At 39.6% G+C, this 27,223-nt stretch overlaps 3 protein-coding genes across 3 annotated transcripts; 2 read left to right on the top strand and 1 right to left on the bottom strand.

The window, feature by feature from the left end:
- Positions 1–9,626: 9,626 nt before the first annotated feature.
- Positions 9,627–10,280, bottom strand: LOC148293592 (uncharacterized). Its single transcript, XM_088254527.1, has one exon. It carries the CDS (start codon positions 10,278–10,280, stop codon positions 9,627–9,629), a length of 654 nt encoding a protein of 217 aa, XP_088110653.1.
- Positions 10,281–20,426: 10,146 nt separating this feature from the next.
- IDH-V (isocitrate dehydrogenase V) lies at positions 20,427–23,199 on the top strand. The gene is made up of 7 exons (XM_021944310.2): positions 20,427–20,709; positions 21,260–21,580; positions 21,666–21,827; positions 21,903–21,977; positions 22,139–22,248; positions 22,331–22,403; positions 22,737–23,199. The coding sequence occupies exons 1-7, from the start codon at positions 20,503–20,505 to the stop codon at positions 22,926–22,928; spliced, it is 1,140 nt and encodes a 379-aa protein (XP_021800002.1). The 5' UTR covers positions 20,427–20,502; the 3' UTR covers positions 22,929–23,199.
- An 880-nt stretch (positions 23,200–24,079) lies between these two features.
- ADK2 (adenosine kinase 2) lies at positions 24,080–27,154 on the top strand. Its single transcript, XM_088255741.1, has 12 exons — positions 24,080–24,362; positions 24,600–24,653; positions 25,036–25,082; positions 25,193–25,224; positions 25,319–25,420; positions 25,578–25,645; positions 25,792–25,868; positions 25,964–26,061; positions 26,154–26,224; positions 26,311–26,377; positions 26,454–26,637; positions 26,747–27,154. The coding sequence occupies exons 1-12, from the start codon at positions 24,280–24,282 to the stop codon at positions 26,887–26,889; spliced, it is 1,026 nt and encodes a 341-aa protein (XP_088111867.1). The 5' UTR covers positions 24,080–24,279; the 3' UTR covers positions 26,890–27,154.
- The last annotated feature ends 69 nt before the right edge of the window (positions 27,155–27,223 follow it).

The following is a 27,223-nucleotide window of genomic DNA, read 5'->3' on the forward strand; positions in this document are numbered from 1 at the left end:
ACAGAACAAAATCCACCACCTGTTCTAGATGTCTGTGTACATAGATTTTCCAAAATAAACAAAATATAAAGATAATTTAGTTAAAACTACAAGTAATTTGAATGCATTCCACTAAAAAGCAGGAAGCAGAGTAATTGGAGACTGAGCTTAGTGAAAAGAAAAACCTTGGGTTGAAGAAACTATCCAAGGTTTTTCTTCAATTTCCTAACTTTCTTGCTTTTCTTTGATTTCTTGGGAGGCTCCATGAGAGCTCAAATGAGGAATTGCCCACCTCTTTTTTGGCCTTGAACTTGAAGACTTTGATGGGAAGTGTGATTCAGTGAAGCGAGCCAGGCAGAGAGGGGAATGTAAAGAATGTATAGCTTTTCCTTTTCTTGGCCTTTTTTTTTTTTTTTTTTTTTTTTCATTTTTTAAAAAATAAATAGTATAGCCGAGCCGATATACTACTAAATATTATATTTTATATTTAAAGGGTATAGCCGGCTATACCCCTTTTCTTTTCTCAAATTAATAGTATAGCCATTCGGCTATACTGGGGTCTTTTTTTTAATAATAAATAGTATAACCGCCCGGCTATACCTGGGTCCTTTTTTCTATTTTTTTTAAAAATAAATCGTATAGCCGCGCGGCTATCCTCTTTCTTTAATTTGTTTTCAAATTAATAGTATAGCCGATCGGCTAGACTTCTTTTTTTTAATTTTTTCCTAAATTAAAAGAGCGCTGTGTTTTTTCAATATACTTCGTTTTTAATTTTTCCTAAGTTAATGGTATAGCCGCTCGGCTATACTCCCTTTTTAATTTTTTCTAAATTAGTAGTATAGCCGCGCGGCGATACTTCGTTTTTTTAAAATTTTTATTCTAATTAATAGTATAGCAGCACGGCTATTTGTTTAAATACAATATATTAAAATAGTATATGCGCGCTGCTATACTGGGTTCATCTGGTGGTGGTAGAGGAGGGTATGTGAAAGATGTTTACATACATGATAATGGATAATGGATAATGGATAATTTGGAAGTGAAGCCTATGTCTACCATATCGTGATGCTGAACAAGTTCAATGGTAAGGAAGTTGGTTCCCTTGAAGAGAGGATCGTTCATCTAGCCATGGATGAGGTTTGCGTTCTTTTTGTTTCTGTTTTGGTTGGAGGTATTTTTATCTTATTCAAAATGATGATTTTCTTTTCATGAATTCTTAGGGTCTGAAATTGCTGAAGGCATCATTGGAATCCAATGCAGTTCTCACCAATGTGTTCCTTTGTGGGCAGTTGACTGACACCATATCCTTTTCAGCCCATTGAAGTTCCTTTGTGGATGATTTCAAGGCTTACACTGAAATCTGTTTTAGAACGTGAGACATTGATATATGGATATTATCCAAAGAACGTGAGACATTTGGTCAGGAAAGGCTGCCCATTTTCACCAAGGAGGAGAGGAGATTGTTGAAGGGTTCCTTTGATTTGTTGGCATCAATTATTATACCTCAAGATATGGTAAAAACGACCCTGCAACTCCGAAGAAGCCAATCTGCTACCGCAATGATCCTTTAGCTCCAAAGAAGCCTCAAGATATGTCTATACCTTACGATTTGGGCTTTACTACATTGATTACAAAAACAATCTCAAGCGCATTCCCAAAGAGTCTACTAAGTGGCCCCCTAAATTCCTGAAAGGGTGAGAGAAATAGAGATCAAGCTCTAGATGCATGTTGATGATGACCAAGTTCCAAAGTTGAGTTTCATTGGCACAATGCCCTGTACCATGATACACAATGTTGAGGTTCACTGCAGTAAAGGCAACGTTTGAGTGCTTCAATTATCAATCTATAATTAGGCAATACCAAACAAATATTGGCATATGCTGGTAGACGATAAGCTATGTCTTCTTCATCACTAGTTCAATATGGCAGCAGCCTCCAACCCTAGTGTGAGCTTGAAGCTCCTAATAGACACAAAAAGGCCACAAAGTTTTTTTTGCTGAAGTGAGCAAAGAAATTGTTGATTGTTTCTTAACTATTCTGTCTTTGCATGTTGGCACCATCATTAGGCTCCTCTCCAAGAAGTCTATGTATATATGCCGTTGCATTGCACCTCTTGGTATTAGTAGGTATCTTATGACCTCGCTTGACAAAATTCATGACTTCGCCAATGTAAGTGTCTAAGTTTTGAAACTTCAGATTACTGGTCTTCTGAGACTAAAGTTAGATTTAGTTGACTAAATTACAGTTTGAGGCACATTATTCTTGTATTAAATTTAGAACACTGGTGTAAGTACAAGAACAATTCACTGATTCCTTGCTTTATTATTCTTAAAAGCAATAATGGCATGTGTCCTTGCTTGGGTTTAGCTCAGTGATTGAGGTCCTTCCCCTCCCCCATGACCCAGTCAGAAAACAAAAAAGAGTCCTTTATTTTGATAAGCACTACGGGCAAAAAGATCAAAATAAAACGGAAGAGAATATTTCAAAGCTAGCCCGTTCTCCCACAACTTAAACGGAATAAGCTCGTGCCCCAAGTTGGCAAGAACATTAACCGTAAAATTAGCCTCCCTAAACACATGCTTACAAGCCATTTTCTCACAAATGGAACACAACAAGAGAATATCCTGAATAAGCAGCTTAATGCTCCAAGGGATGGAAGCAGCTTGGTTTACACAATCAATAATAAGCTTATAACATGCAAGAGTGTGTTCAGGTTTAATTAATTAGTACCTTTCTCTTAAGTAGTTGGTATTTGCAAAGTAAATGGGAGCATCAATCTCAAGTATGAGAATTCCAGGAACATTTGGATTTTCTCATGGTTCCATTTCCCTTCAAATTTAGTGACGTTGGGACTTCGTTTGATGGACTATCATGTTCCTTTTCAAATTTTGAAAGAAAAACTTTTTTAAAATTTTTGTTTGCTTTAACATTTGGTAGTTCTGTTTTGAGACGTAAATCAAATACTTCCAGTCTCTGCAACTTTTGCATATTACAACAGTGCCAGTGCGTAACAGTTATCTGGTTAAAAAAGTGTAATTTTATTAGGACTGTATTCATTTGTTTCTTCTATTGTTTTGTTCGGTAAAGTGAATTCAACTTAGTTATTCAGTTAAGTTTCGACAAATGAAATGAATTGGAAATCAGTTCAATTTAAGTTTATTTAATTGCAATATATATTTGATGATTCTAACAGTACAGATGGATGGAAAATTACCCCAAATTCTTAACTTATTTTTGGGAATCATATGATCCAAAAATGTATTAAAAAGAAAGATACTGAATCCCCTTCCTCGCACGCGGTTGATTCATTGGCCGCCAAAGTCCTATTGTAATTATTATTATTATCATCCGAGAATACTCCAACTTGGACTTGGAACGTCGCAGTAGTAGTTCTGGACATTGGGTTCTGGAATTTTCACGTCTTTCGAGTGAAGCCTATACCTGTAGCAAACCGAAATCTGGAGCACAAACAGACCTGTGGTGTTACCATCCGAGATTTTGTTGGCCACATCATCAACCACGTAAGCATCGAGCGTGGAGAGTTTGAAACTAACTAGTGTTTGGTTTGTGGTGGTTAGAAGCAAGGGACGCAGCGACGTTGCTGCGAGCAGCACATGTTGGTACTTTTGATCTAGCTCCGTAATATGTTGGTAGAGGAGCGAGGCCTGGAGGCTGTCACAGTAGATGTCCCACTTCTTGTTGGGGTTCATGGCCAGAAGCGTCAGGTTCCACATGGCGGTAAACTCCAAGGGGGTATTGTTGCGTGGGTATTGCAGAGCCGCTGAGTGGACTAGGAACTCAGGTTCATACTCTCTTGGACGGGTCAAGAACAAGGTGAGGGCCAATGGGGCTAGAATGAAATAGGGGACCACGAAACACATGATGCAAAAGAACGTTCCCTTACAGTCGAAGAAGGGTTGCCGTATAGGCTGATCATTAGAAGCGGAAGCCGGGATTAATATGTTGGTGGCTGTTTGGACTCTGGTAGTTTCAGTACTAGTAGTGACAACCATGATTTTAGAGATGTTGCTGGCTTCTTGGACTTTGGCTTTGGCTTTGGCTTACGCTAGTACTAGTACTAATAGCGGGCAGGCAACCATGATTTTAGAGAGATTATTATTCAATATTCATGGGATAATTAGATTTGACTTTGGGATGGATTAGGATTAGGATTAGAATTAGATTTAGATTGTACCAACCTTAATTATATAATTATCTTGTATATTAAGACATTTTTGTTTGTTTATCTTTTAATATATATATATATATATATATATATATAGAGAGAGAGAGAGAGAGAGAGAGAGAGAGAGAGAGAGATCTGTAAGCGGATGGTGGATTTGGATTTTGGGGTTTGAATAAGGCGTTGCTTCGACCTACACTACTTTAGTTTTATCTCGTTGTACTTCTCTCTTCTGTTTTCGACCAAAAAAAAAATACTTCTCTCTTCTGACCTTTTAAAAAAAAAAAATTATTCTTTTAAATTTTAAGCACGTTAAACGACGTCATATGGCTGAAAAAAACAAATTGAAAAATTGAAAAATGAAACAAAAAACAAACAAAATAGAAAACTAGACCAGCCCCTTATGCTTATATTCAAATAAATTAATCTACATACCACTTCTTATTATAATAACTCAAAGTTCACACCATGTATTTGAATTTCTTATTATACTTGAAACGTTTGTTTCAATTTTGAATTTTGTTATTATTATTTTATTTGTGAGGAGTCTATGTATAATTTTTTTTTAGAGAGATTATTATTCAATATTCAGGAGATAATTAGATTTGACTTGGAATGGATTAGGATTAGGATTAGAATTAGATTTAGATTGTACCAACCTTAATTTTGACTTGGAATAGCTATTATTCCACACTTCTCAATTTTAAGCACATAGAGTAAATAGCAACAAATGGGTTGGGTGTGAAAATTTACATTTCCTCACACGCAAACGAAATTCCCTCAATCTCTCATAACAAACCATATTATTTGTGAATTCACATTAATTTTATTTTAACGAGTCGAAAATTTAAAATTTTAAAAATCTCATAATCTCAATAATAGTGGGCTTGTTATTATTATTATTATTATTATTTATTTCTTTAAACATTATTTTTTTTCAATTGAAGCTTATACCTGTAGGCTGTAGCACGAACACAAACTGATCTGTGGTGTTACCATCTGAGATTTTGTTGGCCATGTCATCAACCACATAAGCATCGATCGTGGAGATTTTGAAACTAACTAGTGTTTGGTTGGTGGTGGTTAGAAGCAAGGGACGCAACGACATTGCTACGAGCATCACACATTGGTACTTTTGATCTAGCTCTGTAATATGTTGGTAGACGGGACTGTAGTAGAAGAGCGAGGCCTGGAGGCTGTCACAGTAGATGTCCCACTTCTTGTTGGGGTTCATGGCTAAGAGCGTTAGGTTCCACATTGCGGTAAACTCGGAGGGGGTATTATTGCGTGGGTATTGCAGGGTCGCTGAGTGGACTAGGAACTCAGGGTCATACCCTCTTGGAAGCGTCAAGAACAAGGTGAGGACCAATAGGGCTAGAATGAAATATGGGACCACGATACGCATGAAATGTATACATTTTGCTAGTCTAGTCCTTCCTATCAAACAAGGCCTAATAGTTAAGCTTGGGATGGTATGTTGTGGATAAAGCTAAAATATACCAGCCTATTCTAATCTTTTACCGTGCTAAAGTATGATTCCGAAGCCACAGTTGATACCGGGTTGGCAAGCACATTCTTTGCAATAAGTGCCAAATTCGGAGACTTAACCCCATTCAATTTCCACCACTTCAAAACATCGAATTCATCAACCACATCTTCAATAGGTTCGGTGATGTACCTATTAATCTCATGCTCTAATATCACAACATCATTTGCTAGAGTCTCTTTTCTCAAATTTTCATTCATTCGCTTTTGTTTCTTTCTCCATTGGCTTAGGCTACTACTTGTTGTATTTGTGGGAGCAAATTTCCTCACGAGAATATTCGATTGGAAAGATTCCTCTTTGTTCTTCACCACCTCTTTCTCCCTGCAAAATAGAACAAATGAGAGGGCCACACCCGGGGGGTGTTGGCCAAAGGCCCTCCGATGCCTAAATTAGTTCAAGAGTTTGTAAGAAAAACACTAACTAACTAGGGTACAGAGATATATGTGTTTATGGTGTAAACCGGGCGGCCGGAGCCTTTTGTAAGAGAGGGGGAGAGAGGAGGTGGCTAGGGTTTTTGAGAGGAAAATTTATGCAGAGTTTTAGTAGTAATTCTGACGTACCTCAACCTTGTGTGTAGCCATCTATTTATAGGGGTCTTGGAGGCTAGGATTTCAGAGGAATAATTCCGTAGATGGAAAGGAATTATTCCTCCCCAATTTGGCGAGATTTGACTAATTAGGGATTTGATTTATTTGATTTAATTCAAATCCCTAATTGTGGTAGGAATCAAATCAATCCCAACTTAATTAGGTAACTCCCAATTTAAATTGAGTAACTCCCAATTAGGTCAAATAATCCCTAAATGGAAGGAATTATCTGACCTAGGGTTTTGATTTAATTCGGTTCCCACAAATGCCCGCCAGCTTCTGCATGGTGCGTGGTGGCATGTAGAAGATGTGAATTATCTGTTGGGCTGTCCAGCTGTAACTGGGCTTCCTTCTTGGATTTGGGCTCTCAATTGGAGTGGGCTTTTGACTGTTCTTGGAGTTGGGTTCCCAGTAGGAATGGGCTTGCGATTCCTTCTTGACCTAGGATGCCCAACATGTATAAATGCAGGGCTTCTCTTCACTCTTCTTCACATCGCAAACTTAACTTCTCTACTTTCTAGCTTGAGAGAGATCTTGGAGAATTTGTACTGCTTGTTGAAGAGAGGAGTCGCCGTGCATCCCAAGGTAAGTCGAGCACATATATTTTTTTTTCTTCTTTTTTGCTTCGAGGATCAGCTAGGGGAAGCCCGACTAGTTGTCGTCGTGACAGGCGATGGCTAGTAGTGGGCGGCAACTGTGGTGGAGCAGGTGGACCAGCTACTGCCTAGCGTCGTAGGTCTAGGCTGGAGCATGCTTGGCCTCATGCGTTGCGGGCCTCGTCTGCCCCCTGCCCAGGATGTTTGAGAGATGGAAGCAGAATGGTCCAGACTCTGATGATCTGCCCAAAGGAAGGCTGATGTCCAGTCTTCAAGAAATGGAGTTGCGACTTCGCGTGCGAATGATGTGTCTCCGTTGAGGAAGAAGCCAAAGCTCCCTTCTACTAATAAGACTTAAGTAGGAGCTGTTCCCTCGTCATCTAGTATGGTTAAACATCTCATTGGTGCATATAACAGGAAGGTTGGTGGTATGCGCAGTGCTCGGGATGTTCTACTGAAGCCTCCTGCTGACAAGCTTGGAAACCGTGATATGCTCCGTGAAGTGGTTCGCTCGCGAACTAGTTCTGCGGAGCGTCAAAGAGATGTAGACATTCCACCTTGAAGTTCGAGTCGTCTGCATCTGTCAAAAGATAGAGATCGAAGCAGGAGGTCTACTCATGATCCAGCTGTTGAGTCACGAGCAGTCAAGTGTGGAGTTGATTCAGTATCATTGACTCCTTTGGAGGTGAGGTTGGCGGAGGCTAAGAAGATGAGAAAGTCATCTGCCTGGGCGAAGGGTTCTTCTTCAGTGTCGGCGGTTGATCCCAAGGTGAAAAAGTCTAGCCCTGCAGGGGATGCATGCATGTCTGATTTGCTCAAGACGAGCTTCCTATCAAACTCGTCCTCCTGTTTTGAGTTGGTCGATCACATTCGTCAGGCCGTCGATCTTGGCACATTCTCAAGTCTTTCTTGGAAAAACAAAAGGAAGCAACATTTCATCTGCTTCAAAAAGGAGTAGTTCTTGTTGCTGAAACTATCCGAAACTCGTCTGTTGTTGCCCCCTCTTCTGCTGTTGACTTGGTTAGTCGGAAAGATGCCTACTTTCGTCTTGAGCACAAGGACGCTGACGTCTCCTTTAGTTATGACAAGCTTCTGGCTAAATTTGGCGCATATCATAAGTATGCTGAAAAGTCCAAGTTCGAAGTTATCATGAATGCGTACAAGTTGGGCTACTTAGACTGTTCAAATGGAAATGATCCATTCTATGCCATTGGAGATGGAGACATCGAGATGCTCTGTTCTGACTTGCTCCATGTGCAAAGTGAGCAGGTTAATGCTGTGAACATGGAAGGAGCTGAAGAGCAAGCGGCCGAAGAGGCGGTAGCTGAAGAGGATGAAGTAGAGGAGGATGCAGCAAATGAGGTAGTGGCAGACGTCGCGGATCAAGCAGATGGAGTTGCTGAGAACGTGGCTGATCAGGCGGACTCCGAAGAGGCTGTAGATCAAGGATCTCCTGCTGGCGTCTCAGAGTAAATGAAGACTCCTTTATTTCTTTTCACATTGTAGTCTGCTTTCTTGTTTAGAATAATTGGTCTTGTCTGACCATCTTCTTTTGTTGAACTTGGCCGGTTGGTCAGCTTGCTATGGAAATTTCAGTTGTTTTTCAACTTCAATTTGCATATTGACTTGTGAACTACTCGAGTAACCAGCTAGTGTCTTGCTTGTGTATTCCCATTAGGAAATTTAAAAGTGCAAGGGTCCCCCTTTAGGGACTCTGGGCATGTTCTGCCTATGTCCAAAGATATGTCGATGAGAGTGGCCCGTTTAGCGTACGTCTGGAGACGTGTCGATGAGTGTGGCCTGTTTGGTGTACGTCTGGAGACGTGTCGATGAGTGTGGCCCGTTTGGCCTACGTCCGGAGACGTGTCGATGAGAGTGACTCGTTTGGCCTATGTCCGGAGACGTGTCGATGAGAGTGGCCCGTTTGGCCTACGTCTGGAGACGTGTCGATGAGTGTGGCCCGTTTGGCCTATGTCCAGAGATATATGTGTTTATGGTGTAAAGGGCATGACTTTGTAGCAGTATGTACCTCTTTCGATGATGAAGGAGGTCTTTGCCTTGTCGTCTTCATGTATCATAACTTGATTGTAGCCCGAGTAAGCGTCCATGAAGCTTAGCAGTTGATTGCTGGAAGTTGAATCGACGAATTGATCAATTCTTGGCAGTGGAATGTTGTCTTTAGGGCACGCCTTTGTTGAGGTCGGTGTAGTCGATGCAAACTTTCCATTTTCCCTTCTCTTGTTTCGCCACCAAAATAACGTTGCCAGCCACTCCGAGTAGAAGATCTCTTCGATGAATCCGGCAGCTAGGAGTGTGTCAATCTCGGCCTCAATGATAGCTACCCGCTCGGGAGCGAAGTTGCGTCTCTTCTGCGTCACTGACTTGCTGGCAGGGTTTACGTGAAGTCGATGGCAGATGATCTGGGGATCGATGCCTGGCATGTCGGATGGCGACCATGCGAATATCTCTTTGTTGTTCTTGAGGAAGACTGCAAGCTCTGCATTTTCCTCCTGGCTTAGGCACGAGCCGATCCGCGCTTTTCTCTCTGGCTTGTCAGGATCAAGGGGTACTAGCTCGACGTCCTCTTCGGGCTTCCATCCTTCTTCAGGAGAGACCTCCGGACGGATTCCCTCGATTTGGTCCTGATTCTTTGATTGCTATTGGGGAGTAACTATTCCCTTTCCTTTCTGGTCTGCTCGGCCGTCAGGAATGAGATTTGCCTTCTCCTCTAGTTGCTATACTCCCTTCAGTTCTGCCTGATTTATAGGGAGGAACTGTGTTTGCTTGCTTCTCTTATCCGATTTCTGACGTGTAGCAGAGGTGGCAGCGTTGATTTTGCCAATCCATGGTCTTCCTAGTACGCCATTGTAGGGTGAGACTTCATCAATGACCATGAATGTTTGCGAGCTGATTACAGGTGGGGAGTAGACGTCAAGATCTATTGTGCCCACGGTAACCGTCGTTGCGCCATTGAAGCCAGTCAGCGACCTGGCTGATTTGTTGATCTTTGTCTCCAAGCCCATCTGCTGGATGACTGCCAGTTGCAGGATATTGGCTATGCTGCCCTCATCTGCATGGATTCGGTCGACCATGGCCAGAGCGATCTGAATGCTGATGACAAGGGCGTCGTTGTGTGGCATATCGAGGCCAATTAGATCTTTCTTTTGGAAGCCGATCACAGGATCGTCTTCGGCTGGTGGAAGGCCGATCGAGATTTGGGAGATCACAGTGGCTTGTTTGATCTTCCTCTTCTTATTTTTGCTGGTCAGTCCAAATTCCTCGGAGTTGGCCAGGATTGTGTTAATCCTTATAACCTGCTGGGGAGGTTCCTTGGATACTTGTGACATGCTTGCACGTGGAGCAGCATGTTCTTGTCTTCCTCCTTGCATGTTAGTTCCTATTCGACCTGCTTAAGACCTCTTTAACTGTCTGCCGGTGCATTCGTCCATCCTTCTCTCTTTGCCATTGGATCCAAGGCCAAGGTCTCGGACCAAGTCAATCTGTTTGAGGAGCTGTCCAACCAAGTTGTTTTGGTCGTCTACTCTTTGAGTTAGCTGGTCGTCTCTAAGATTGAGGTCTACTTGACTGCGTGAATTAGGAGGAGAGAATTGTGTGGAGCCCAATTGCACGTGGGCTAGGGTTTTGTTGGAGGTATACGTGGGGGCCACGAATGTCAAACGAGGTGGCACATGACGGAATGGTCGTATTTGCTCCATAATCGGGCCATAAGTGGCAGCAGCGCCAAGAGTGCCGTGATGGGAGGTTGCGGCTTCGTCATGGGTGAAAATCCCGACCTCGGCCACGGGGCCATGAGGTAGATTTTTGCCTTCGGCCACGAGGTTCCGAGGGTAGTTGTCAACCTCGGTTTGATTGATCATGCATCGGGCTGACCGACAAATCATGGATCAGATTGACCTGAGAGTCGTTGATCGGTTAGACCAAGGAATTGCAGGTTGGTCACCAAGTCGTTTGGTATTTTTCTGATCATTAGTGATAAATGTAATTAGCGGGCATGATAAAAACATCATTATATGCTAATTGTAATATCACTTGCACCTTAATAAAATAATAAAATTATTAAATAAGGCATGTTTTATAATTCAAGAAATAAAATATTAATGGTTAATATTTATTAAGAATATACACTAAATCAAAATAAATATCAAATACTAATATTTATTAGGAAAGTGCATTAACTCATAATTAAATATTAAACGTTAATATTATCATTAAGAATTATAAAATCAGAAAATATTTAATAATAATATAATTATTGGAAAATGTACAATAATGACTCGGGGAGAGAGAGAGAGAGAGAGAGAGAGAGAGAGAGAGCTTATCTCCATTTGGACGCCATTGTTGGCGTGAGAATGCGCAACTCTTGGCTTCTTGCGTGTGGGCCACAGTCGTCGGCTCCGGGGCGGAACGGCTGGCGTTCCGACGAAGGACAGACCGGAGTATTCCGGTTCCGATAGTGGCAGCGATGTCGCGGGACGGAAAAGGGATCGGCGTCACCGACGCTGGGCAGAAACGGTGGATCCATTGGTGGCGCGTTGGCGACTTCTCCGGCGTCTGGAAGCATCGTCCTTGGGTGGTTTTCTTGACCGGAGGTCTGCGAGTTCAATAGAGCCGGTGGTGTCGCAAGGAAACACCAGGAAAGTCACCACCCATTCTCAACTGTGACCTCCAATTTTTCTGGTGATGATCCGAAGAGTTTCCGGTGTTAAATAACAGAGCTTGGCATCAGACTTTACTGCCCAAGCGTCCTCAAGTCGATAGTGTGGTCGGGACGACGAGAAGATGACCTGAAGCTGTTGATTCGAGGACGACAGTGGCTGTGAATTTTCCAACATCCTCGTTGGCGAGTTTCCGGCGACGGTCGGTGTGAGAGCCGCTGGGCTTGGAGGTCAGAGACTCCCGGTCACGGTGGGAGAGGCTGCACCACCGGTGGTGGTGAGATGTCGGCAAGCAGCAGCTCCGTGCTCCTCTGCGTCGTGATTTTTTTTTTTCACCTTTGTTGTCGTTGTGCCTTTCTCCAGTCGCGCCAAGCGGAGAGGAGATATTCCACTAGGCTTTGAATTGGTTTTTCAGGGGAATGATAGAATCACCGAGATGGGAACGGCCATTGTGGGAGCAAATTTCCCCACAAGAATATTCGATTGGAAAGATTTTGTTGCGTCGATTCAGCTGCGCCAAAATGGATTCAGCTGCATCCTCAACTTGTAATACTCGCAAGTGCATGAGCCGTTTGGTAGTATAGCATATGTAAGTGCGAGGTCGATCCCACGAGGATTGGTGATTGAATGATCCAATTCATTTCCCCTACACAAAACAGAAATGAAAGAGAAAATAAATAAAACAAGAAAAAAGAAATAACTCAAGCAAATAAGTTCCCAAGTTCAACTAGATTAACGGATTAATTCTAGCTAAAGTATGATTAAGCCATGGTGTTTGGTCCTAACCTTGTATTCCTAATTCCCTAATTTGATCATTTGTTGTCTAACCTAAAATTAAGCATTAGGAACCCATTAAGCATAGAAGAACAATTTAAACAATCAAGCATGTATCTAATCCCTGTTGTCGAATGTCCATACATACTCTTCCTATACATAGTTCAATTCGAATTAAAGCATGGTGTCTACTCTTAATTCAAACCAAGATAGCTAACATGCAAGCCTAAATGGTGATCAATCATTCAAACTAGCATATTAACTTATAAGCATAATGAATAAGAACAAAAACCATAATTGAAACTTGGAAACTAATTAAACTTGAATACTTAAGAAAGAATGTACATTACAAATAAAATTAAAGTAGAACTTGAAAACTTGAAGGAAAATTTAGTAAAATCATTTTGTTACAACAATTGACAACTTAAAAGGAAACTAAGAGAATTTGAGGGAGAGAAGGGAAGGGAGCTCTAGAGAAGTGTTTGAGAGCTCCCCGCTTGGGGTGTGTTTTATGAAGCTTGAAGACTTCTCTATTTATAGGGCTAAGAGGGAGAAACATCATGATGAAATCCAACACCACCATTCCTCTTTTAATACAACCCATAACTCCCACTTCATCTTGTCTATGTTAGTGTGGTTGGAATCAATCTCATCTCATACTTCTTTTGCTGCACCTCAAGCTTTCTTCACATGGGATTTCAAAGGTGTTCAATTGTGGCTACCTTTTGCTGCCAACCCATGTGGGTTTTCTTCACCATTGCTGGAAAAAACGATTTTTCTGAACCAGGCTTGGTGTAGGAGGGCCTGAGGTTTCAATATGTATCCAATGGGGCTCAAATTTGGATATGTCATAATAGACACCCATTGGAACAACTTGTATGAAGAATATATGCTCATATGAGCAGTACAAGTGTACGTTTTGGGCCTTGCAAGTTGACTGCCGAAAATAGACTGGAATTGACTTCATTGCAGTCAGCTTGTGGGCTTGTTTTGGGCTTGATCTTCCCTCCTACAAAATCTGGAAAAATCTGAATCTTCAAACCCTTTGAATTATCTTTCCAAGCATATGCAGCCCAGCTCAAGGAAAAATCGGAAAGCCCTTAAAATGTGATATTTGGCCCAATAACGCAGATGCTGCCGAATTTGACCTTAAGTTGTCAAAACTTGTATAACTTTCTCTAGAAGACTCGGAATCATGAACCGTAAAATTCTCTAGAAACTAGACTTCCACATCTTTCCAATGATGTATGGCTCGTTATCTGGTTCTTCTTGAGCAAGTACAGTCCAATCCGTGAAGTTGACAGATCTGCAGACACTGTTTGAGCTAACTTGTCTCCAAAATGCATTTAATGAGTCTCAAGCTTATTACACTGAAACAAACACAAAATTTATTAAAAGCACAAGTTTAACTCAAAAACATAATCAAGTCATAAGTTAGAAGGGTACAAAATGATATATAAATATGCACCGATCAGATTTCTCTTTCTTCTTCGCCGCCTCTTTCTCCCTGCAAAATAGAACAAATGAGAGGGCCACACCCGGGGGGTGTTGGCCAAAGGCCCTCCGATGCCTAAATTAGTTCAAGAGTTTGTAAGAAAAACACTAGCTAACTAGGGTACGGAGATATATGTGTTTATGGTGTAAACCGGGCGGTCGGAGCCTTTTGTAAGAGAGGGGGAGAGAGGAGGCGGCTAGGGTTTTTGAGAGGAAAATTTATGCAGAGTTTTAGTAGTAATTCTGACGTACCTCAACCTTGTGTGTAGCCATCTATTTATAGGGGCCTTGGAGGCTAGGGTTTCAGAGGAATAATTCCGTAGATGGAAAAGAATTATTCCTCCCCAATTTGGCGAGATTTGACTAATTAGGGATTTGATTTATTTGATTTAAATCAAATCCCTAATTGTGGTAGGAATCAAATCAATCCCAACTTAATTAGGTAACTCCCAATTAGGTCAAATAATCCCTAAATTGAAGGAATTATCTGACCTAGGGTTTTGATTTAATTCAGTTCCCACAGTATTCATGGTAGTAGTATCACTAGAAACAATAACTACTAATTTGAGTGGATGGTGGTGGTGGTGGTGGTGACAGCGACTTGGCATACTCCTCATAAAACTTCTTTAAAATCTCTTTGATCTCATTCTTCTTCTTAACTTGTCACGACTCGATTCGAAAATAAGGAATATTCCCGAATCATGGTGTGAGTCATACCATAGCCATAAGAATAAAATCCTACAACTATGATATGATGAGAAATAAAGCCACAAATAACACAAATTTAATTAACAACACGAAATCAGAGTCTCGGTAGATCGTAGTAGTTAAATACACACTAAGTTTTTTATCAAACGGTTGACTACTTACAAATATTAATTACACAAATCAACAACAAAAGCCTAGTAGCTTGGTTGAAACCCACCCCTTCGAACTTCGCCTTGAATCCTGCACAATCTATTAGGGTATGAGCATTCTAATGCGCAGTAGAGTACCGTCAAACCCCTCAAGGTCAACTATCACAGTTAATCAATGTGTCACGCATCAAAGAACACAAGATACATAAATTATGCAACCATACCAGATAAATAAATTTGCATATGCAGTGATGCCATGAACTCACTCCCTTCTAATCCCACTAATTCATACCTTAGAGCAACAAGCCTGCATGTCCCATACCATGCGTTTTACCACTGCGGCTCCGAATACCCTAAAATATGAATTAGCGCCCATATGTCCCTTAACCAAGTTTTCTTTTGTTTACGAATTTCTCAACTTCCACTTTTTATTAGAGGCCCTGCTCCCATCACCTCAATATATTCAAGCCCTGCTCCCGTCACCTCAATATATTCTACATTTTTTTTACTCATATGTATCTAAGGCATTCTCCGACCCCTTAGATATACATCAAACGACACACACACCCTTAACACCACTGTATTTATGATGCATATGTAATGCAGCGCAAACATCATTTATTTCTGCTGAATAATAACACAGATAATAACAATAATATTTCAAATCTAATCACATGAATAATAATATTTACCCAACGTCAAATAATTTCCACGAAGAAACATCAAATAATATTCACTGAGCAAAGCAACAATAATATTCATATTTATATCACTATATATAAGCACCAAGATTAAAAGGGATATAGCACAATCATCGAGAATCAGGAAACCCTACCACATGTCCAGCTAGCTTAACCTTGTGCGGGTTCGTCCTCGAAAGTACGCAAAGTAGAACACCTAATTCAGATAATTTACTGATTAAAATTCACGGGGAAAAAAAAAAGAAACATGTTTGAGTGCCCTACTGGCGCATGTAGACCTAAAGCCCCAAAATACACTTGACAAGTTGTTCGACCCGATCGTTACTCCCTTAATCTCACGTTCAAACAAGCATAGAACCAAGCATCGAGGAAAAACCAATCTATTCCCCTCCTATAATTGTTCTACTCTTTGGGATGTTTAAAATCAGGTGGTTCGGCTCTAGACTCATAAAGAAAATTTAAACCATCAATTTAAAACAAAAACTTCAGTTTTGCTAAACATTTAGATTGGAACACGTTAACTTTGAAAATTCACTAAATATTGAATTTAAATCAAAATAATGTAAAACTTTTCAGATCGCAAATGGACATAGAAAAATTAAAAATGTCAAAATTTGATGGAAATTAGGGTTAAGGAAGCATGTCGAGATAGAAACCAAAACAGACTATGTAATAACCCAATCCTTAAATAATATTTAATTATTAATTTATTAGAGAAAAATATAATTTTGCCCATGGAATATTTTATTAGGGAAAAAGTTGACTTTTTTACTGAGAAGGAATCTGAAAATTCTAATTGCACCGTTGCGTAGAGCGCAACAAAACGAGTCCATATGCATGTAGTGGACTCGAATCGAAGACATAACCAAGAAAATACGATAAAAATACGTAGTGGGGCAAAATGGTAATTTTGCAGACCATATATTTTTTTTAAACCTATTTCCTCTTCTCTCTCCTCTCTCTCTCTCTCTCTCTCTCTCTCTCTCTCTCTCTCTCTCTCTCTCTCTCTCTCTCTCTCTCTCTCTCTCTTCCTCCAGCAATAACCCCCTTATATTGCGTCCAACGCCACCCTCCCCTGCGAACCATCACCACCGACCATCGTTACCCACCGAACCAATCAGGAAAATACCAGCATCACGCCGCCACCTCAGCCCGGCCATTTCCCCGCCATCCGCCGCAGAGATCCCGCAGAAAGTCGAAAAAACCGTTCGGTTTTCAGTCAGAATTTCGGACGTTCGTCCGCCGTGCTCCGGCCACTAATCCGGTCAAATAAGGTGTGCATTTCTAGCTATTTTTCATGCTATAGCTGATGGTTGGACAGGATGTGAGAGATTTCTAGGTTTGATAGGTTAAATTTCGAGTTAAGGTTTGGCCGATTTTGGGATCGCAATTCCGGCCGCTTTTTGGGGTAGGTCCAAGAACAAAAGTGGTTCCAAATAAGGTGTTACACCTAGGGTAGGAGTTGGGTCAGCGGTTTGGAGAATTTCCAGCCGCCGGAATTTACTCAGCACACCTGCGCGCCGGCCGTGCCTAGGTACTCACGAATTTCAATTCGGACATCGTTTGAACCCCGAACGGATCTCGCCTATTGCGCGATTTCCGGGTTCAATACGTTCGAACTGTTGGATCATAGTCAAATTGGAATATGTTGATCTAGGCAATCCCAGTATCATATAGGATTCGACGGATCGTGAATCGAAGTCCCGGATACTCCGAAAATGCCAACCATAGGGCTAGGGTTTTAGGAACCTTCCCCATCGTGCGATCGTGAGTAATCCGACCGTCCGACCGAGACCAAATTTTTGGGACATGTGTCCTAGGCATTTTGGAACCTCTAGGAACTTCCGGATCGGAATTTTGAGGTCGTCGACCCTACGGGGTCTTGGGTTGACTTTTTGGGATTTATCGCTTTTCGAGTCCCGAGTCATTTCTTAACCATTCCAAATATGAGAAAAGCTATCGTGGGCCTAGGAACGACTTTAAATTTGTTGCACACACTTCTAGGAGCTGGGGATCAGGGTTTTTAATTAAATATTATATTGAGCATTTATATTAATAAAATATTATGATGGTTATTCAGGCACCCGGGCACAGACTGACCCGCAGGAGGGACCTTCGAAAGGTCTAGCTAGCACGGACCAACAATGAGTGGACTGTTTGTTTTTATAAATGAGTTTATGAAATTTAATTTCGTTATTTGATCTTGAATAAGTTTATTGAAATGACCGATGTTTTTTCATGATTCGATTTATTACTTTTAAATATTTCAATTCATATGCTGCCGAGTTGGATATCCCCAAAGGATATAGAAAAAGGACATCTAATTAAGTATCGGATAAAATGGCAGCAGAGTTTCATGTTAAATGGGAATTCGTACATTTATGAAATCTTTTCAGAATTTTATGTTTTCTTTAAGCCACCTTAGGTACCCAAATATAAATATGTTGCCTTTGGTTATGATGATGTCTACGGACATCCTGTTGCCTTCGGATTTATTGGTTGCCTTCAGTTAGGTCAGCATGCTTGACCATGCTCCACGAGTCTTAGGGATATTCGGACCGTGGGAGTGAGGATTGCGGATCAGGCCGACTAAACGTCTCCTGAATCCTGCGAGAATTGCGGCTCGGGTCGACTTTGTGTTACCGAGACCTGCGAGGTTGTGTCGCCAATGGTGATACATGAAATTGACGGATTTTAAGGAATTGACGGAAATAAAATGGGTACGCCTAGGTGGTAGATTAGAGTTGTTTTTAATGCTTTCAATGAAATGATGTTTGCTTAAGAATGTGATTGGCTTTATAGATATAAATATGGATGCATGATTTCAGTACGAGTATAGATGAAAAAATTGATTTAGTTTTCATAACTGTTTTTACAATGGGGTTAGTACGCTCTTATGTACTTTCAGAAAACTTTGTTTTTGGTCCATTAACATTTTAAATGTTTTGCGCCCCCTGGCAGTAGACGTGCTTCAGTACGCCACCACAGGGTAGTTCCTGCTTCCCGTACTCCGTCCGTATCCACAACCTTAGAACTTGTATTTAACTATTAGAATGTAAATATTGCATGTTGGCAGTTGGTGTTCATAATTTTATGCTTGTTTGACATGTGTAAATTTTTGGGAATGATCAAATTACAGGGGAGACTATGCCAAATTTTCGGCAGAAGTCGAACCAAAATTTTAATGAAATTTTAACTAGAAGGGCAATTAGGTCATTTATGCCCGACACCTGCCAGGTGTCGGACACTCACAAGGTTCAACTCGGATTCCAAAGTGGAATTTTGGTCGGGTCCTATCAGACTAGGCTGCAGAATGTTCTTTTTTATTTATTTATGTTTGTACACTTTATTTTGAGAACTCACCAAAATTTCAATTTACAACCAAACTGAATAACTTTATGAAGAAAATATGTGAAAGTAAAACATACTAAAATTTCATGAAAATTCAACTTCATGAAGTTTTCAAACACGTATACAAAACATGGCATGCAGTAGAATTAGAACAATTCCAACAACATAGTCTCTACTTTGAAATTTCACAAACAAAAAAAACTCAATTTAAATTACTCTAAGGTAATTCCTCGTTCTCTCTCAAATTCACCATTTTTATGATTTTTTGTGCGTTTCTGTTTGTTGGCCTTGATTCTTTGATTTGTGCTTGGAGTTTTGTGAAGTTGGTTCATTGTGGTTTTGGCTATTAAGGCTCCGTTTAGGATGCATTTGATATATATATCTTTCCTTTCTTGTTTGGTGACTTTCCATGGAATCAGATTATTTCTGTTGGTAGCATTCTGTATAAAAAGAGATGCATTTTTGCAAGGGGGGAAAGGCGCTGGCAGAGTGAGAATGCAGAGGGTGCAAGTATTTTTGTTTTTGTTTTTATGGATTTAAGTTTTAAAATATTTAAAATATATTTTTATTTTATTTAAAGCCACGTGGCTTTATACAATTGGATGTGTGGGCTCCACACACGTACCACTTCAGCAATTTAACAGAAAATTTGACGGAAGCTAACGGCAGGGACCATTTTGATGTGTAGATGGTAACCTTAAAGACCATTAGTGTCACAAAAAAACGTTATGGACGAAATGTGATAATTTTGCAAACATCAGGGACCATTTGTGATAAAAAGTCTATATTTTATAACAAAAACCATTCTTCATTTTCCCCTCTACCAACTTGTTCCACAAAGAGCCATACTTGATTTATATAACAAATTACTACAGGTGTTTAATTTTCTTTCATTAATTACTCTAGATTTTCTAAGTCACAGAGTTTGTCAGCTCACAATACAATCAACTTAAATCACTCAAACCTACTATGCAATGCATTTCCTTCCAATCTTTTGTGTTAAAATAATAGATGATTGACTAAATAAACTTTTTACAAAGTTTCATTAAAAATTTCCATGTTTTTATCACAATTTCCGTGGTTTTTATCTAATTTTTATCGATATCGATATTTTCCCGATATTTTCGTTTTTTGAACCACCGATATTTCCGAAACCCTCAATATTTAAGACCTTGGTCTAAACTAAAAGGAAAGAGGATTTCTCTCACACACACACCTAAGATGTCATGGGGATTCGAACTTGAAATCTCTTGTATGTAAGTCAAGGTCCTTTTCCACTAAACAAGACCCGTTAGCATTAGGTTTAGTGTTATTAGTCTTTCATCTTTTATTTTTCCCAAAATTCTATCAGCTTCAAAAAAGAGTTTAGTCTAATTGTATTTCTATTTCCAAAAACATGTTTAGTCTAATTATATTATAATCCCCTTTCTCGTTTATTAAAAAAAAAAGGTTTAACATTTTCTTTCCAAAACAAATGTTTTCTTTTAAGGCTAAAAAAAGAAAATAAGCAATTGGCGGAGAATATATTTTATTTAATTTTGATTGGGTGAAAAGAGAATACTACAAGCACTCTAACAATAAATTATTATTCCAACATAAGAAATTGAAAAAGAGAAAATTATTACTAGTCAATGGAATAAATAATTATAAAAATACAAAATAATAATATTCCTCCAGTCTGTCTGTTCATTTAGTTATAGACCGAAAAAAGTTTTTAGTGTTATTCTCTTCGATCGCCAAATTACACAAGCAGCGATAATGGCTTCCCACCTATTGAGGCGCGCCCTCGGAAGCCGCTCGACCCAGTTTCTCTCCGGCGCCGCGAAACCTAGCCCTAGCCTGCTATCCTCTTCATCACCGTCATCACAGGCAGCTAGGGTTTTCTCGTCTGATTCCACTCCGATCCGTGCCACTCTCTTCCCCGGCGACGGTATCGGCCCCGAGATCGCCGAGTCCGTCAAACAGGTCCCTCTCCGATCTCTATCGCCTTCTTCTGTTCCAATTTTCCATTTGCGCGCCTTTTATTTTGCATCAGAGTTGTATATTAATATCTGTATGTATGTATTGTATGTGTGCGTTCAGACATATATACGCACGCTTGCACTGGTATGCACTTGAAAGTGTTTAGGGTTTTGAAATCTTAGTGGAATTTAGATGTTTCATTGGATATTAGTCTGTTATTAAGATAATAATTTTTGGCTGATCAAGTATTTTTGTCGTGTAGTAGTAATATTAACGGTTTAGAGTTTGATGATTTGATTTGTTGTGAAGTTTGCTTCAATGGGAATTTATTTTCCTGAATCGATCAGGGAGCTACCTCGTCATAAAAATGCAAATTTAAAGAAGAGATCACATTTCCCAGAAAAATGTCGATAATTTAAATGCCGATATTCAGTTCTTGCATGATTAGGACAATGTCCTAGTTTAATAACTACTGGTGTGTGATGGCTGTTGTTTGTATTTATTCTGTTATAGTTTCAAGTTCTGATTCAGTTCACAATTTGCGTGGGTGCAGGTATTCAGAGAAGCTGAAGTGCCAATTGAATGGGAAGAGCATTACGTTGGGGACCAAATTGATCCTAGAACTCAGAGTTTTCTAACATGGGAAAGTTTAGAATCGGTACGAAAGAACCGGGTAGGCTTGAAAGGGCCGATGGCCACACCAATTGGGAAAGGTCATCGTTCATTGAACCTTACTCTGAGGAAAGAACTTAATTTGTATGCAAATGTCAGGCCTTGTTACAGCCTTCCTGGATATAAAACTCGATATGACGATGTCAATCTTATCACTATTCGTGAAAATACAGAGGGGGAGTATAGTGGACTTGAACATCAAGTAAGTCTTTAAAGAATAAGCAGAGTAACATAGTCTGATATTTTTTTGTACATAAATTTGATTAAGTTCCTTGTTTTTGTGGTAGGTGGTGAGAGGTGTTGTTGAGAGCCTCAAGATCATAACCCGTCAGGCAAGCTTGAGGGTGGCTGAGTATGCTTTCCATTATGCCAAAACCCATGGAAGAGAGAGAGTGTCTGCGATACACAAAGCAAACATTATGCAGAAAACTGATGGTCTTTTTCTTAAGGTTTGCCAACTACATTCTAGTTGATTGTTTTCCCAAGTATACTCGTATCGAAACTGGTTTGATCTTTGCTTTCAGTGTTGTCGTGAGGTTGCAGAGAAGTACCCTGACATAAAATACGAGGAAGTCGTCATTGATAATTGCTGTATGATGGTATGAATAATTTCCCTTTAAACTTGGGGAAATTTTTTAATTTTTATACTTTAGTATTTACCATAAAGAAGGGGAAAAAAACTATATATTAAGCATGTAGTATGGGGGTTTTTGGAGGAAAAAACTAAGGTCACGCTAACTAATTGTTTTACCTTATGCAGCTTGTGAAGAATCCAGCACTTTTTGATGTGCTAGTCATGCCTAACCTCTATGGTGATATTATTAGTGACCTTTGTGCTGGGTTGATAGGGGGTTTGGGATTAACACCGAGGTATGGCTTAAAATATGCATGTTTAATTCCCTTCTGGAGTACGAACCAAATATCATCTGACACCAATTGCCTTCCTATGCAGTTGCAACATTGGTGAGGGAGGCATTGCCCTTGCTGAAGCTGTACATGGTTCAGCACCTGATATTGCTGGAAAGGTGAGCATTCTTGAACCTTGTGATGTTCAATCTGCAATGTATGTAATTACACAAGAAGTCCATTCAATACCCTCACCTACCCCATCCTGTCGTTTGGTATTTGGTAACTGTTGATGTGGTCCTATTTAAGAGGATTAGCATAAATTGACAATGAAAGCTAGAAACTTGATAATGAAAGCCATATTAGGATTGATATTGTTGAGTACATTTTATATGAATTGTTTCTTTTTTCAAAGGGTAAACTTATTAAGCTCTCCTTGTTTAGAAATAGGTTTTGTATGTATTAGTATCAATTTGCTCCTAAGTCATCCTTCTTTTATTTAAATTTCATAGAACTTGGCAAATCCAACTGCTCTGCTTCTAAGTTCGGTTACAATGCTACGCCATTTGGAGCTCCACGATAAAGCTGATCGGATCCAAAATGCAATCCTCAGCACAATTGCCGAGGGGAAGTTCCGAACAGCTGACCTTGGTGGCGCATCGTCAACTTCCGACTTTACGAAGGCAATCTGCGATCATCTTTGAGAAGATGCTGCTTAGTAGGATTTGGGTTTTTTGGATTCCTAGTCAACAGATTATTGTGACTCCTTTGGAGTCATGTTTTCAAACGTTTTTTTTTTCTCGTTTCTTCAGTTGTTTCTGAAGGGGAATAATATCACTTCACTTGGATGATTACGAAGATATTTGTCCAGTCATGGAGAGGTTTGAAGGGCAAAAAGTGGAGAAACTAACATATTCATATTTACATATTCATCTTCCTATGCAATATTTCTCAAAATAAACATTTTGTGTTCAAGGTGCCTTCTCAGAGAATCATTGTGCCATGGATCTTCTATGGTATTATTTTTTTGTTCTGTCAAAATATTTCGTGAAATAAGAACACAATAATTTGAATCACATGATGTTTTTCCTATGTGTCTCCCCCTTACCTTATATCCTAGATTTTTTTCGTTTTATTGTGTTTCAAGTTCAACTGTTTCCTCTGGTTCATCCACTTCTCCCATGTGGGCATATGTGTCAAAATAAACGCACACGAGTCCCCACATACACAAGTATGTTATATTGCAAAACGACCCAAAGGATCTTTTTCATAATTCATAATTCATGCACATTTGGAGGTGGATCTTTCTTATAATAACTCAAATTTCTTTCTTTATTACCTAGTTAACCAATTGTGTCGGTGGTTGATTTAACAAGGGATTATAGTTCACATACTAGTTGAGTTGAGACCGTAAACTAAATATTACACAACTTGCCTTTAAAAATAAAAATAAAAAAGCCCAAAACAATTTATTAGTAGACATGTTAGGCATCATTTTGTACTACAATAAATCTTGCAAAATAACAAAGACCCACTAGTGTAATGGTTTGGAACAATTGCTTGCTCTCCAAGTAGAGGTCCTGAGTTCGAGTCATAGCATGTTATACTATACTATAAGTTCTCTTCTATAAGTCCTCAAGTCATAGCCTTAGTATGCCATGGTCCTGTGGTTCTGGGATAAGGTAACCTACTCTCCCTCTAAACTTTTTCTTTTTAAAAATTAAAAAAAAAAAAAAAAAAAAAAAGAAGAATAATTTCTTACTTATTCTTAAACAAAATACGAGAATTAACGAAAAAAAAAAAATCCCAAATAGTGGGAAATGCATTTCCTAAGTATGCGTGCCCAGTGGGTTTGGTTTGGTGAAATAGCGAGAGAGCCACTAACCCCACTTCACTGCAAAGGCACAGAAGAAAACCTCTCTACCTATAAACCTACTCATTTGGCTCCCAATACCTACCAATATAGATCTGATCTCATTTCTGAATCTTGCTACTTGCTATTCTTTGTTAAACCCAAATCTTCAGCTTTAGCTCTCTCACTTCTTCTCCTCTCCAATGGCGTACGAAGGAATTCTATTGGGGATGGGCAACCCCCTCCTTGACATCTCCGCCGTCGTCGACGACGAGTTCTTGCAAAAGTGCGTCGCTTTCTCTCAACCGCCTTTTGCTTTTCTTTTGCTCAATCCTTAGATCCATGAAGCTTCTCCTAGCTCTCCAGCTGTTTGATCTATTGCTTAGCTTGAGCTTTTCTAGCTCAACTATGTAGTTTTAGCTCATGTTTTAAGCTTAGGCTTACTACGCTGAACTAGAGGAACACGTAATTTGGTGTCCTGGGATTGATTTGAGACCTGATGTTGTTTGCTTTTGTGTAACAGATATGACCTGCAGCTCAACAATGCGATTCTTGCCGAGGACAAGCACCTATCCATGTAAGCAATTTAATCTTGTATTTAGGATGTGAACTTTTGTAGACTAGATATGAATCTGTTAGAGATTTTGTGGGTCATTATTTTTTGCTTAATTTGCCAATTCAAGGAGAGGGAAAGTGAACCGTGTGTTAGTTAAACTACACTGACATGACCAGATGGAATTTAAAATGTGTTCTTCTTTCCATTCAACAAATATCATATATGTACGCCTACGAAGGAGTAAGGAGAGCTTAGGGTCTATATTTATCTAAAAGGTCCTGAACAGTTTCATTTATGTAAAATTGAAGTCATCCACTCCTCGATGCGACCGTGAGACAATACTTTCTTGTTAGACATATCTTTAGCTGGATGAAATCTTGACCAACATGGATGTTTGTCTCAGGTATGATGAAATGTCTTCCAAGTATAATGTGGAGTACATTGCTGGAGGTACAGCATTGATTTTGCATCGCCTGGCTTTTCAAACAGTCTTGTTGTGGATATATTAAACTTATAAATACGTTCACAATGAGTTGAATTTGAACTTTTGATTTCTGCAGGTGCTACTCAAAATTCAATCCGAGTTGCCCAGGTACTTCATGAAATGTTTGTTGTGATAATTAAATTCGATCCTTTATATCCTTCATCAATTCACCACTGTGTGGATTTCTCTTTACCTTCTGCAGTGGATGCTTCAAATACCTGGTGCAACAAGTTATATGGGTTCCATAGGAAAGGACAAGTATGGGGAAGAGATGAAGAAGAACTCAAAACTTGCTGGTGTTAATGTAAGTGTCTTCTTTGTTTCCTTCTGCATTATTCCTTAGTTATGAATAAGGTACACACGCTTAGGCAGGAACTTTTTTGCAGTTCAAAAAAGTAAAACTTCTTTTTCCTCTTAAATTGCCTCACCAACTTATATTACCTATTGCTGTTCTGAACTAGGTTCACTATTATGAGGATGAGTCTGCACCAACAGGAACCTGTGCCGTTTGTGTTGTAGGTGGTGAAAGGTCAGTTTAAAATCAAGCTTGTTTTGAAATTTCAAATTATGCTTTCCAATTAACTAACTGTCCTCTAAATGTTAGTATAGCTGTAAAATATACTCGTAATTTTCAGTCTAGTGGACTGACAATAATCGTGCGGTATGTGAATGCAGGTCACTTATTGCGAATTTGTCAGCTGCTAACTGCTACAAGTTTGAGCATTTAAAAAGACCAGAAAATTGGGCTTTGGGTACCCTTTCAACCTTTGTGTTTTAGGTTTGTGATTCATTTCTCTAGTAATGCATTCTTCTGACCCGATTTCTCTGAAAAATCTTGATTGGACAGTTGAGAAGGCCAAGTACTTCTATATTGCTGGTTTTTTTCTTACTGTATCCCCAGACTCCATTCAGCTTGTTGCTGAACATGCAGCTGCAACTAACAAGGTTTGAAATATTATATCTTTGAAATTTCGTCTTGTTTTCTGCTCTCAATCGCGTTTGCAAGAAACAGTCTTGACCATTCCCTTTATCTGCAGGTTTTCTCAATGAACCTTTCTGCTCCATTTATCTGTGAGTTTTTCAAGGATGCTCAGGAGAAAGTTTTGCCGTAAGTTCCTATCCTTTTTGTTACAGTAATAGAGTAATATGAACATACTGATGTAGATGTGCCTTTTTTTATTTATTGAAATTTAGGTATATGGACTTTGTTTTTGGAAATGAGACGGAAGCTAGAACCTTTTCAAAAGTCCATGGCTGGGAGGTAATTGCCTAGTGCCAGACCACATTAATGGTTTCCACTTGTAGTGTTAATTGATTCTGATTGATTGAGTTAACAGACTGATGATGTCGAGCAAATAGCTCTAAAGATCGCCCAGTGGCCCAAAGCATCAGGAACACACAAGAGGATTACTGTTATTACTCAGGGTGCAGATCCCGTAGTTGTTGCTGAGGATGGGAAAGTGAAAAAGTTCCCAGTCATAAGGTTGCCCAAAGAAAAACTGGTTGATACCAACGGAGCAGGTATGTCTTGTGTAGCAGCTTGTATCAATGTCGCTCTATCAGATTAGTTAAAATAACAGAGACTAACAATTGAAATTGTGATTAACTTGTTATGTTGTTTTTGGTCTAGGGGATGCGTTTGTTGGAGGTTTTCTATCTCAGTTAGTTCTAGAGAAACCAATCGAAGACTGTGTGAAAGCGGGAAACTATGCCGCGAATGTTGTCATCCAAAGGTCTGGCTGCACCTACCCAGAGAAGCCTGATTTCAATTAAGCCATTCCTTTTGTGTCTGTCTCTACTTCCTATGTGTTATTTAAAATTTTGATTGTTTTGAAGTCTATTGCTAGTATTCTATCTTTGTATTTGCTTATTAATTATTATAGTCATTTGGATAGATGATGCATCCGGAAATTTCCCACTAAACCTAGTTATTTGGTATGGGATTTTTAACCCCCAACCCTTTCTTTGAACAAGTGAGGAAAAAGTTTATACATATGTTGTATTGTGTTGAGGAATGCTAGCGACCTTCTCTCTCTCATATTTCCTATTCAGTTTATCATCATCCAATTATTATTTGGGCCTCATTTCACAAAATAAACTTCCGGGA

This window comes from Prunus avium, chromosome 6, assembly GCF_965620075.1.
Source record: "Prunus avium chromosome 6, drPruAviu1.hap1.1, whole genome shotgun sequence".
NCBI lineage: Eukaryota > Viridiplantae > Streptophyta > Magnoliopsida > Rosales > Rosaceae > Prunus > Prunus avium.

Bases quoted from the DNA above. Each gene is read 5' to 3' on its own strand.
- LOC148293592 (XM_088254527.1), bottom strand. From the start codon at position 10,280: ATGCAAGGAGGAAGACAAGAACATGCTGCTCCACGTGCAAGCATGTCA.
- IDH-V (XM_021944310.2), top strand. From the start codon at position 20,503: ATGGCTTCCCACCTATTGAGGCGCGCCCTCGGAAGCCGCTCGACCCAG. The intron at 20,710-21,259 runs GTCCCTCTCCGA...GCGTGGGTGCAG, and splicing joins TCGCCGAGTCCGTCAAACAG to GTATTCAGAGAAGCTGAAGT. The intron at 21,581-21,665 runs GTAAGTCTTTAA...TTTTTGTGGTAG, and splicing joins ATAGTGGACTTGAACATCAA to GTGGTGAGAGGTGTTGTTGA.
- ADK2 (XM_088255741.1), top strand. From the start codon at position 24,280: ATGGCGTACGAAGGAATTCTATTGGGGATGGGCAACCCCCTCCTTGAC. The intron at 25,225-25,318 runs GTACTTCATGAA...TACCTTCTGCAG, and splicing joins ATTCAATCCGAGTTGCCCAG to TGGATGCTTCAAATACCTGG. The intron at 26,638-26,746 runs GTATGTCTTGTG...TTTTTGGTCTAG, and splicing joins GGTTGATACCAACGGAGCAG to GGGATGCGTTTGTTGGAGGT.